This window comes from Apiospora aurea, assembly GCF_038362705.1.
Source record: "Apiospora aurea strain CBS 24483 chromosome Unknown utg000006l_segment0_segment0, whole genome shotgun sequence".
Taxonomy (NCBI): Eukaryota; Fungi; Ascomycota; class Sordariomycetes; order Amphisphaeriales; family Apiosporaceae; genus Apiospora; species Apiospora aurea.
In genome coordinates this window covers 146,022-158,428 of record NW_027117393.1, presented here as the reverse complement: position 1 = coordinate 158,428, position 12,407 = coordinate 146,022, and the positions used below count along the sequence as shown (strand labels likewise).

The 12,407-nt window shown below is 56.1% G+C and overlaps 5 protein-coding genes across 5 annotated transcripts; 3 read left to right on the top strand and 2 right to left on the bottom strand.

Moving 5' to 3' along the window:
- Positions 1–237: 237 nt before the first annotated feature.
- On the top strand, positions 238–1,464 carry PG986_008637 (uncharacterized protein; the record flags this gene model as incomplete). Its single annotated transcript, XM_066844859.1, has 1 exon — positions 238–1,464. One exon carries the CDS (start codon positions 238–240, stop codon positions 1,462–1,464), a length of 1,227 nt encoding a protein of 408 aa, XP_066697257.1.
- Positions 1,465–1,635: 171 nt separating this feature from the next.
- Positions 1,636–2,502, bottom strand: PG986_008636 (uncharacterized protein; the record flags this gene model as incomplete). The annotated part of the gene is made up of 1 exon (XM_066844858.1): positions 1,636–2,502. One exon carries the CDS (start codon positions 2,500–2,502, stop codon positions 1,636–1,638), a length of 867 nt encoding a protein of 288 aa, XP_066697256.1.
- A 757-nt stretch (positions 2,503–3,259) lies between these two features.
- Positions 3,260–5,302, top strand: PG986_008635 (uncharacterized protein; the record flags this gene model as incomplete). Its single annotated transcript, XM_066844857.1, has 2 exons — positions 3,260–4,237; positions 4,292–5,302. 2 exons carry the CDS (start codon positions 3,260–3,262, stop codon positions 5,300–5,302), a joined length of 1,989 nt encoding a protein of 662 aa, XP_066697255.1.
- A 1,227-nt stretch (positions 5,303–6,529) lies between these two features.
- Positions 6,530–8,086, top strand: PG986_008634 (Defect at low temperature protein 1; the record flags this gene model as incomplete). The annotated part of the gene is made up of 1 exon (XM_066844856.1): positions 6,530–8,086. One exon carries the CDS (start codon positions 6,530–6,532, stop codon positions 8,084–8,086), a length of 1,557 nt encoding a protein of 518 aa, XP_066697254.1.
- A 1,295-nt stretch (positions 8,087–9,381) lies between these two features.
- On the bottom strand, positions 9,382–9,930 carry PG986_008633 (uncharacterized protein; the record flags this gene model as incomplete). Its single annotated transcript, XM_066844855.1, has 2 exons — positions 9,382–9,607; positions 9,896–9,930. The coding sequence occupies 2 exons, from the start codon at positions 9,928–9,930 to the stop codon at positions 9,382–9,384; spliced, it is 261 nt and encodes an 86-aa protein (XP_066697253.1).
- Positions 9,931–12,407: the final 2,477 nt, after the last annotated feature.

The window sequence follows — 12,407 nt, the reverse complement described above, 5'->3', positions numbered from 1 at the left end:
AAGATGTCAAGATGCGGTTGTGAACTGGAGAAAGCTCGGGCCAATCAAAGATCAACCTCAAGCTGGATGGACCCTGGCAATTGGGATGGGCAAGAATCTCATTACTTGGAGCAGGAGGATCAGCTGCCTCGATCTTGCTTGTGACGACGACGAATTGAGCCCCCAGCTCCCAAGGTCAGCCAATACTTGCAGCACTTGTAACATTGATAGGCCAGCCCCGAAAGATGTAGCAGCATCATGAGTCTTCATCTCCATCGACATTTCGCTCAGGCGACCACTTCATCTGCCCTGCTCAAGCGCAGCTTCATCCATCCACACTCAAACTCATCACTCAAGCATCTAAAACAAAATGTCCACTTACAACAAGCCGGCCACCAAAGGCGCACCCTCTTCACCGAGTCTGTCCAGGCCGCCGTCCAGGGCTCCCAGGCCCTCATCCTAGGCGCCCACGCCGCCACCGGCCTCCCCTGGGCCGCCGTCATCCCCCTGATCGCCGTGTCCGTGAATGCCGTCTTCCGCCTCCCCTTCAGCGCCTACTCCCAAAAGCTTCTCCAAAGGCGCAAGCGGGTCGAGCCGCTGCTGCAGGCGTGGCGCGAGCGGGTCATCAAGGATGTCATCGTCCGCGAGAGGACGGATCCCGCCAAGGCCAAGGCGAAGGTCGAGGACCGGCTCAAGACGATCCAGAAGCGGGTGTATTCGGCGCTGGGGCTCCGGCAGTGGCGGTTTTATCTCAGCTTGACCAGTTTTCCGGTTTGGCTTTTGGCGCTGGATGGGATTCGGAGGGTTTGCGGGGGGCAGAAGGGTGTGCTGCTGGGACTGCTGACGGGCGAGAAGAGTCTTGAGGCAGGATCAGCTGCCGGCCAGGCCGGTGCTGATGCTAGCAGCGCTGCCGCAGTCGCAACACCGACCGCAGGAGGCCCTGTCGCCCAGAGTATCAGTGCCGCCGTCGACACATCTATCCCCGAAATTACTTCTGCAGCTTCCTCGGCCGTTGGACCTACCACCTCCGCCGTGGACCCTTCCCTGGCCACCGAGGGCATGCTCTGGTTCACAGACCTGACGGCGGCCGACCCATACCATATCCTGCCCGTCGCCCTCGTGGGCATGCTGATGATCAACCTCATCCCCAAGAACCAGGCCGCGCGCTCGGCCATCTTCGGGCGGTGGTGGCGGCAGCAGCCACAAGAGGACACCACCAAATTCAACCCCCGGCTCATGACCAGGGGCCTGTACCGCGGTGTCATCTACGTCATGCCGCTCGGGACATTCGTCCTCATGGACATGCCAGCGGCGCTTCACCTGTACTGGCTGTCATCGGCGGCAGCACATTTCGTATTTGGACAGGTATTAAACAGGGTCATGCCGCTCGATCAGAAACCCATAGAGAAATGCAAGGGCATATCGAGCATGGTGATATCTCCAAAATCTAAGCCAGGACAGAAGGACTGGGAAAAGTTGTTCTAGTCGAGATGGTATCAAAAAATAAAATAAAAACAGACCACACTGGATACACGCAGTGCACACACTTGATTGAACTCCCAAAACGCCCCTATTGATGATGCCATAATGCCATTCCGTCTCGTCCAACCAGCACTAGGCGGGTATAATATCCATCATCTCCTTTTCTTTCCTCTCTCATCCCAAGAACACGGCCAACAGCACAATCGTCAAGATGACGGCTAAGATCAACAACAAACAGCACGCCTTGCTCCGGGCATTCTTCTGGTACCTCGCCGCACTCCTTAGCTCGACATCGGCCCCGCGGGTGTCGTCCCGCACGTTGATGGCGTTGGTCTCAATCGTCTCGAGCTGCTCGCCCTGCTCCCCGACAATCTGGGCGACCTGCTTGAAGAGCGTGTTGAGGTCCGTCACGCCCTCCTCTATCTGCCGGATCTCATCCTCGCGCTCCTGGATCAGGGCATCCTGGAAGTCGACCTCGTCCTGCGCCGCCAGGTGCGCCTGCTCCTGCTGCTGCAGCTGCTGCAGCTGCTCGCCGCCGTGGAAGTAGTCGCCGGCGCTCGGTGATTGCGCCGCCTCGTCGTGCGCGGCGGCTTTGGCGGCGGTGACGCTCGCGTTCAGCTTCTCGAGGGCGGTGCGCTGCAGGCCCTGGAACTCGCGGAGGCTGGCGCCGAAGTCGCGCGCAAGTTTTTGTTGCTGGTATTTCTGCGTGGGCGTGATGCCCGCCGGGTCGTCCCAGGTCTGCAGTTTTTTCACGCCCTCGCCGACTTCCTTGAACTGGTCCCGCGACTCTTCGAGCAGGGCCTGCACCCGCTCGCGCAGGCGCGGCTTGTCTTGGCGGGTCCCGAGCCGGTCGATCTCGGTGCGCAGCTTGTCGTTGTTGCCCTGCAGGTGGAAGAGGGCGTTGGTCAGGGTCTGGTTCTGGCGGGAGAACTCGGGGGAGTCGCTGTAGGCGCCGCCGCCGCCGCCGCCGTTGCGGCTGTTGTTGCCGGATCGACGGCTGCCGCCGCCGGATTCCATGTTGGAGAGTTGGTCGAAGGACATCGTGGCGGTGGTTGGTTGGCTGGCTGAATTGAGGGGTATCTCGATGGAAGGCGTCGCTAAAGTGAGTGGAATGAGGGGATATCTGAAAATGAGAGATGGGGTTTTGGACTGGTCGTTGATGAAAGTTGATTCAATCAATGTTCTATCTTCGGGTTGGCTCAGGTGAGAGAGTGAGACGCTACGTAACGTGCACGGCCACACTGGTGACCAACACCGGACTACCCAAAACAGCAGGGTCGGAACAACGGCCACGAAATCCGGCTATTGTGCTTGAAGGGTTTATTGGGCTGTTTGTTGACTGTGTATGCGATTGTTCGAGTTCGAGTCTATGCGAGCGTTGGCATCATCGCATTGAACAGCATATGATGGTAGATCTGGGCAGTCCGCAGTCTTGATGTTGATGAAGGCCCTCTAGGCAACTGCAATTGACCCTTGTCGCTGTCAGCCACATCATCAAGCCCGCCAGCATTGAAAGACCTAACCGTTTGTGGCTTAGGCGTTCATGCCTTAGCTTTAGCAGTTGCTGCAGCTGCACCTTAACATTTTGAAAGCTCCATTGCTCGAGCTGGAATCTTTTTATTTACTTTGCCCATCTTGGCCCGCCCGTTGTCAACGATTGATTTGTATACAACCCACAGCCGGACTCGACCACCCCCCGGCTTCCAGTCTGCCCAACTGCATTCCTTACGCGACTCGACCGATCGATATGAACCCACGATAATCAATCGAACGCGAAACATAGACAGTTGCCACCACCATGCCTGCGCCGGTGGTGCGAAGGAAGCCCTACAAGGACTTTCTGCAGCCCTGCCTGCAACGACGATTCGCCTCGACCCTCCTCGTCGTCCTCGTCGTCGCCTACGCCGAAGCCCTCACCCTCTCCAGCTGGAACTCCGTCATATGGTCCTGGTTCCCGCTGGGCATAGCAGGCCTGCGGACCCTCGCCATCTTCGGCTCGGCGCTCCTCATCGTCATCCTGCGGATAGCCCACCCTCACATCGGCCTGCGCACCTCCAACTCGGGCTTCCACACCTTCCGCCAGTATGCGCTCAGCCTTCAGACGTGCGAGAACATCCTGACCTACGCCATCTCCGCCTTCGTCTTCAGCCAGATCTACCTGTACTCGGTGGGCGAGCATGCCGGTCTCCAATGGATCACCTACCACAGCGGCCGAGCGCGCCTCAACGAGCGCGCCTTGTTCTACACCGTCAGCCTGACGTTGCTGGGCGTCTTTGAAGGCGTCATGCACACGGCTCTCGACTACGACCGCCTGCTGCTGGGGCCCGTCAAGGCCAAGTCGGAAGAGAAGGAAGACGGGACGGCACAACAGTCATCCAAGGAGGATCCCTTCGAGAAGTTGATCAAATGCGCCCCGCGCCTCGTCATGCGTGCCTTCACAACCTCCATTGGCGTCTGCCTGGCCAACTACCTCACACTGTACAGCCTCTTCTTCCGCCGTACAGCGTGGTGGTGGACCATGACCTTCTTCCGCCCGCTCTACAATCTTCCCAAGACCAACATCCCTCCCGCCAGCGGCCCGTGGAGCGTCTGGATGCTCTTCCGATCCATCCTGGCCGGCTTCCTCCTGTGCTTGCTGTGGAACTTTGGCAACGCGACCTTGACCCTGCGCCTAGCCAAGGAGCCCCTCAAGAACGGGCAACCCTTGACCGCCGAGTCCAAGGACCCTAACGGCAGTCTGTTGAACGGCCTCAAGGCGAAGAAGCCCCGTAACCAGGTATGTATTATACGTTGCGACTATTATCTTGTCTATGGGTTCTAACATGATCAGGCATTTGCTATGTGGGAGCTCGCCCTGATTGCCCGGGACTTTGAGGCTCGCCGAAAGGGCATCTTCGAGGACATTGATCGTAAGGATGGCCCCATGTGGTCGCAGGTCTACGTAATCTGCCTCGACACCATCAAGCAGATCGAGAAGCGCATCGATGAGTTCGGCAAGCCGCCTGCTCCGCCTGCCACCGCCGCAAGCGCAGACGATGCTGCTGTCCAACCCCGAGCCCGCATTGTCGAGCCTCCCGAGTCGGCCATGGTCTGGCAGAATGCACCACCCCCCAAGACATTCCAGGACACGGTGGGCACTTACGTTAGCAACAGGTTGAGGTCCCCCGGCAGGAAACCTGCCGAGATCGGGCCCCTGGCCAAGCAGACGGTGACCGAACTCCGGGACCACCTTTTGACCAAGGAGCAACAGTTTTACGCAAACCCCAATGGTATCGCGGCCATGTGGACCAACATTTTCTTGTGGCTCTTGCAATACCAGATTGGATGGCCTTTCAAGCAGTTCTTCTCGCGCCGCCTGGCCACGGCCGTCCTGGGAGCCCCTCACGGCGAGGTCAGCATCTACGTCAACGCCGCGTACACGCTATCCCAACTGGCCGTGTCGAGTTTGAGCGAGGATAACTACGGAAACGTACACCGCGATGTGCCAGCCATCATCCGGACCTTGACTACGGTCATCAAGAAGCTGGAGATATTCCGTGATAACCTGGCCATCCACTGGACCGACCTGGAAGGCAGCCGGGAATGCGGACCGGTGGAGGAGCTGTTGGATGCCTTCAAGGAGGCCCTTGACCGGGTCGTGGTGGCCTTTGAGCAGTACAGCACGGATCTGCGTCTCAGCCGCACGGATCTCCGGCTGGCCAAGGAGGCGGCCAAGAAGAAGGCCGCACCCGTTCCGGAGGCGCAGACCCAGGAGAGGCCACAAGAACAGCGGCAGCCGAGGCAGCAGAGTCGAGCGGCGGAAAGGGTACAGCAGCAACCCGAGATGCAGCAAGTGGGCTAGTGGCACACGACGGTCTCGCCGCACTTGCCTGAGTTATGGCGCTTTGTGCGACAGAGCAGTAGCGTTCCGCCGACCCGGCAGATGGAGCTGCCCGACAGTGAGAGAGATGCTGCTTCGAGGCTTGCTTATAGGATCTAGCAGTCCTGCCGCAACCGGCTAGCTCAGTATCGGCGTCGAACATCAGGTTCATAATATGTCAGGTTGCAGGTAGCCGATAGAATGGCAGCATAAATATTCGCTAGGCCAGGCCGGTGGCTACACAGAACGCAGAGGCGTTTGGTTGGTACATGGCCACCTCCAGAGTGCACTCTCTATACCACGTTAGCAGAGATAGTCGCGGAATAAGTAGTGGCTACAGTTCGAAGTTGGTGGTGAATCGAACGAAAGTTATCGATTCGTAATGAGAATACTGAAATAAATAGTTATCTCGCGTTTTTGGTGCCCAATATGGAATGCTAAATTATACTTATGCAAAAGTTGGCACCCGTTGTTCTAATTCCGGAACGGTAGGTGTGGAACAGGATGGCCCTCATAGCCATGTTCTAGTGGGTTGCCACAGCAGCCTCCTTGATGATTTCTATGGAAGCAAATATGGGAAGGCGGTTTCTAGAACTATGCGCCTGCCATGCCAAGATTACTGAGGCTTCCGATCGATTCTATCTCCTATATTAGATCGCGAGTGCAACACAAATACAGCAAAATCCAACCCATCACAACACGAGCAGATAAGACAGAAGGACGAGGCAACCGGTTGCACAGGTCTGACCTCAGTTGCAGGCATCCTGCATAGGTGCTGCATGCTGAGCGGGGCACCTATTTCCGGGTGCCCCAGCATCTAATTTAAAGCCCCCCCCAGCGCCCTTCCCAGTTCGAGATCCCCCCTTCCCTTTTGTTGCTTCCACGGCTTCGTCATCCCTTCCCTTCCTGTCCCTCTTTTGCCTATCGCCCTTCGCCTTGGCCTGACGCGAGACCTCATGTGTGCGGCTCAGAATGTCATGGTCCTAATCGCTCACATAATTGATAGGATGCGATGATTTCCATCCTTTCAATTACGACCATTGACTCTGACAGCGTGCTACCGGTCCAGTCCTTGTACTATTACTACTAATAAATAAAGCAAAGTGCCGCCAACACACCACCCAACCAACGAACGTACACCTTGCGAATAACCCCCTCCTACCTTAATATGTTGACGAAGCCGCCGACCACCAGCCTCGCACCGTAACCATGGCGCATCCAAAAGCAAAACTGCACACTGCCTTCCGCATCTTCTACAACTCGGTCTACTTCCTCTTCCACCTCATCCTGCTGGCCCTGCTGGTCGCGGTCCCCGGCGACATCATCCGGCAGGCCTACCTGTACACTTTCCAGTACGCCAACATCATCATCATCTCGGGCGTCTATCTGCTGTCCGTCATCATCGTCCTGTTCGTCTACTTTTTGAGGCTGTACATCACCCGCACCGTCCTCGCCGGCATCCCGCGCAGCACCATCCCGATCAAGAAGGGCGACGTCAAGAAGCAGGTCCGCCAGATGATCGCCAAGGACCTCGGTAGGAGTGCCGCCATCGCCTGGGAGGCGAGGCCGAAGGTCACCGGCCCCAACGCGAACCCCCATACCCTCGGCATCGTGGCGGAGGAGGACAACGAATACGAACAGCAACACCTGCCGGACGAGAAGATCGGGGACGAGAAGCTGCGCAGATCGCCCTTCTCCTGGCCCACGCTTAAGAAGTCGCCGACGGTCGAGAGCAAGATGGGCATCGCGCTGCCCCCCACCAAACCCGTCTGGGGCGAGATCGAACACAACGGCTGGGGCAGCCCCAACTCGCCCGACCTGCCCAACCTGCAGTACAGCACCGTCCTGTCCGAGCTGCCGAACCTGATCGAGGCCAAAGCCGTCTCGCAGGCCCCCGTCGACCGAAACGCCTCGCCCGACCAGCCCGCGTTCGACCCGGAGGCTGTGTCGATGCTGCAGCGCGCGCCGCACATGGGCCTGCGCGACTACGTCCTGCACCTGACGTCGCTGGGCGTCATCCCGTCCGCCACGAGCCGGACCGTCTCCGACTTCCTCGACGCCTACGAGCGGGGCCGCTTCTCGCCGAGGCCCATGTCGAACGCGGCGTTTCGGGACCTCATGCACCTGTTCGCCGAGGTTTTACGTACGATGCAGCCGCTGGACCCGTCGACTCTCAACGTGATGAACGACAGCGACCGCGATCACGACCTCGCCGACATGAACAGCATGTACACCGACAGCCGCAGCAACATCGACGACGACGCGCCGCGCGAGTCGAGCCCGACGACGCCCGAGGGCGGGAGCATACACAGCCTCGCGAGCTCTTCCAGTTTGAGCCTGCGGACGCCCGCCAGCCGCGTCCTGTCGAAACGGCCCGCGATGCTGCAGCGGACTCCATCAGGAGTTTCGTCGTGGCGACATCAGCAGTACGGCACGGCGCCGTCGACGCCGATGAGCCGCACGCCCGGCCCGCGAACGCCGGGGACGGGTCGCACTGTTGGTGTTGGCGGGAGGCTGCACAGGACCATTTCTGCGCAGAGCTCGAGCACGAACAGTAATAGCGGCAGCAACTTTGCGCAGACGCGGCCGGTGTACGGCAATGGCAATGGCGCGAGCAGTTATGGGAGTGATGGGAGTAGCCTTCGGCGGACCGCCAGCCAGGCGAGCGGGGGAGCGTTATTCGGCTGGCGAGGCGGGAGGATGGGGTGGATTTGCCTTATGTGCTGCGGATTGGGGACTCGTTCTGATGACGCTCGAGGCTCTTAAGCGTTTTACTGTAAGATTGACGAAGATGAGATATTGTGTACGATGAAAAGGCTACACCTTGTGATACCCATGGAGGAAAAGGGCGGCTTTAGTGGCACTACAGTACGAGCCTGTCAAAAAGACCAGACCACTTTGGATGGCATGGCATGGCATGGCGTTTTTGGTGATACGATAGATACCCCAGATATACCCGATTGTGCGGGTATGGAAGTGGAAGATATTGGGGAACAGGGGAAAATATATATTGAGAACCACCCGACTGGCCTGTCTCGGTCTGACCCCTTCTTAGAAACAAAAATAAAATAAAATAATGTAATCAATCCGTGGGAGTTTCTTCCCTTGCCGTCCGTGACTCCTACGTCTACCAGTATCTCCCATCATTTGAATCGTGATCTCGTCGTATCGTGGCCTTTTTGGCACAGCCGAAGAGAAGCGGCCGACAGAAAGTCAGATCTCTCTGGGTGATCTCTATCCTGCTCGTCTCGAACGCCGCTGGTCCATTTTCAGGACATATATCCCATTCCTGCGTATCGTAACATCCTAAATCTCCTCTAAAACTCCAGCCAAAGAAAAGCAATGAAAGGGAAAATGGAGAAATAAAGTGCAAGGAAAGGCAGGAATCGATATATATGCCCTCTTCTTCATGTAATCCTCCAAGACACATTGAACCATCCATAAAGTTTGGGGAACAAAGTGCCACTGGTGCTTTTAGGTGCAGTTGAGAAACTGTAATCGGAAAGGAAATGGGGGATGGAAAGGGCCAGATGGGGGTTTCCCCTCCAATTCTCGTGTACCAACCATTTCGAATGTCCATCTCCCCGGCCAAGGAATGAAGGAAAACGAGAACCGCGGGGGGCTTCTCCAATTGCCGAGTTCGGCCATGTTGCTCAAAAGCACCGTGGGATCAGAAGCAGCAATAGGCCGCTGTGTCTCCAGCTTGGCAGCGACATGCAGCTAACTGTCGCTCCCGCAGTGCAGATTTGAGATGTATGTACCTGGCACAACCATGTCTGACGGCCGGATGCGCAGCCGTTGAAACTTGGGGCCATTTGACTCGATCTAGTTAGAAGGCGGAGAACTGGCCCAGTTTAACCTTATCGGGTGGACTGCCCCACGTAACCGTAGCGTCGGGTCGCGGGGAGCGAATCAGACAAGGGTTCGTGGACGGTTTGGGTAAAGGGGCGTTCGAGGTTCATCGCACTGGGTAACGTTTTTGTTTCAGTAACGTTGGTTGTTACTCACGCGGCGAGGGCGAGGCACCACTTACACATTGTTCAACAGGTAATCATTTTGAGCTACGACGACCCGTTCAGTTCTGTGAGCGCCGCCACAACATCGTGTCCAACTTTAGCCTGCCGGTCGGCGTTGCTCGTGGTAGGGGAGTCAGGTCGAAGAGCGGGGGCGGTTACGGGGTCGCCGCCTTCGTTCTTGGTCGACATGTAGGACTTGACGGCCTGGCGGGAGAGTGCCGTTTTGGTCTTAGCAGAGGCAGCGCGCGAAGAGGACTCATGGGAGGTTTCTCTGAATTCAAAGATGGTAAGGTGGGACCCCTCCAGAGCTATGCACTTGGGGTGCACTTGACGGGATGGACGTGAAAGTTCTCAGAGGTGGAGGAGCGTTGTCCACAGCACAGACGATAGCGCAGTACCAAGAGAGAGGTCATAAATAGGAAGAAGCTACTGGCTTCATCGGTTAAGTCTTAACTCTGGTGGACTAAGCAGGGCGAGTTGGGCGAGTTGGGCGATGGAACGAGCTGGGATAAGAAAAGGCGGACATAGGCAGGACATATGACTCTCATGACATACGTACCCGTTGTAGACGGAACGATCCGAAGCGGCATCCATGGCTTGCTGAAGTTCTCGTGGTCAAAAGCTCAAGGGATAGATGAAAGAGACTCGAGAAACGGGTGTCGGGAGATTGTTGAAGGCGCAGGTGGAACGGCGGGGGAAGACGGACGGGGCCAAGGGGTGCTAGTCGATCCGTAGCTTAGAGCGTGTTGTATATGAAATCTAGCTCGGGTGGAAAGTTCAAGATGGCAGTCCATTGGATTTTTTATGCTTGGACGCTGTCCCTTATTATACTATAGATAGTTGTGCTGCGCAAGCAACGTAGAAGAGTGGTCAGCATTTAACTTGCCCCAAGACCCCGACAGGCGTTTTTGGCGATATTCCAGCAGGCGCACCACGTTATCCCCATTGTACCGGGAAGGTCCTCAGGCAACCCTCAGGTCTGAGTACCCCAAAAGTGAAGTGGTGTGGGTGATCTGGCTCTCCCGGGGAACATGCTTCGCCCGCGGTCGTCGCAGCAGCCACTGGTAAAGAGGGGGTTGCACTCTGCGCAGGAGGGTGTCCAATGCTCTCCAATCAGGAAGGGAAAGGGCTGACAGTGGTGGGGCTTGTAAAGTACGTACACTTTCTCGGGGGTGTTTCTAGGAAACATCAAGGCGATAAGGGGGCGTGTTTTTATCGACGGAAGATATAGTAGGGGTAGTTCACGCTGATCAGTCCCGCTTAAACAAAGCAGGCGCGCCATTTTTCGTCGCCTTTTCCATTCACATTGCTTCCGCCTTCCTACACGTTTTCTGACCCTGACGGCACGACCGACGAGCCGACAGAGCATCTCAGCCACCACAACCACCTCAGCTAGCTGCACCGCTTTGAGACATAATACCAGGTTTTATTTCTTCTATCCTCTTTCTAAATCTACTTGGAACCTTTCTTGTATTGTGTTCATTTTCATATTAAATCTTGATATAGAATATAGAGTCAGGAGAAAGTACGAAGAAATTGCTAATCATAGTAGTCTGTACACATTACGTCTTAGTGGCAACGAGCGCATGTATAAGAAAAATAGCCAGTAGTGCGTTGAGGTTGGGCCCGATGGCAATGTGTCGATGCGTCAGTGTGTCTCTTGCAGGTCCGCATGTAGTCCTAGCATCATTAGCTGACGCTTAGCATTTCCCGCCATCGGCATCCTAAGCCTTGCACATTCACTCGTCGTGTCTTTTATCAGGCAACGGGGATACCCCTGTCACGTACCTCCGTGTACTAATAATCGAGAGTCCCCAAGGCCATTCAGCGGCCGCTCATCACGGGTGGTGTCGTGACTTGCATTATGCAGCTGGAAAGAGGTTTCTTTTCCAAGGTCCTCATTATTCACGCCCTAGTTGTCCCTCTCCGTAGGGGTGCGCGATTCGTGGCGGGCCGCCGAAGACATGGAAGTGGACCGAGACGCCCTCGTTCTCATACTGGTAGCTGAAGCTGCGACTGTCCAGGGTGCTAACGTACTTCTATGTTTTTGGTGAGACATTCGCTTGGTCCTGACTGGGCAATTTGTATGTTCCATTTTGCATGTGCTGGAGGTGTTCTCTGGCCTGTCTCCTTGATGTGACCGAGGGCCAACTCTTCATTCAACATGGTCGCATGCAGAACGAGCAAAGTTGACGGCCGAAGTTCCACTGTCTACGTGCTTACCGTTAAATAGGAAGTACGAGTTCTGACACGCAACGGTTGAAAGACCCCTCTGTCATCACTTGGTTTCCCGATCATGCGGGGGTTAGTAGTGAGGTATCATCTGGTGCGGCTCGAGCTGGATTTGAGGGAATGAATAGATTATTTGATACTGGGCCACAACCGATGTGACAATGTAATGCCTTGGAGAACTATTTCTTTTTTCTTCATTCCCTCATACCTTGTCGTCATTCCATCATTTTTCCAGTACCTCGATCATGACTCCATGCCCTCTTTCGAATAGCCAAGGAACGAAATGGAAGGAAAATTGACGAAAGTAACAGGTGGATTCGGAGATTAGATGCGACTTTCGTCTCGCTCCCAACATCAAGCAGCGACAGCCAAAGGAAGCCTGACGAAAAGAAAGAGTGACGGTTTGATCCTTGGTGTGCTCAATATGCCACCACTCTGTTGCGATCGTAACCTGCACTTATATCGGGCTTAGAAAAGTGACGGAGGGGAAAACAGCTGAGAGAGGGGAAAGGTCTGGGATGGGGGATGGGAACCAAACGCCCTTTTATCACCGATCTATCTGGTGTCAAATGACGGGACCAATCTACTGTACCTAGACTCCCGGTGCTCGGAGAATGTCAACCCCACGCAATTCACGGCGTCGGGACGGGAGAGCGCACTAGGCAAGGTGTGTCGCTTGTTTTGGTAAAGAGTCCCTCGAGAGCACAGTATGAGAGCTCCCCGCCGTATTACCTGATGCAGTAAGTACAAGTTGTGACACCTTGACAGGACGAGCATCGACGCCAATGGCCTGCTGCCCCTTGAGGCTTGGCACTTACACTTTTCTAGAATGAACCCTT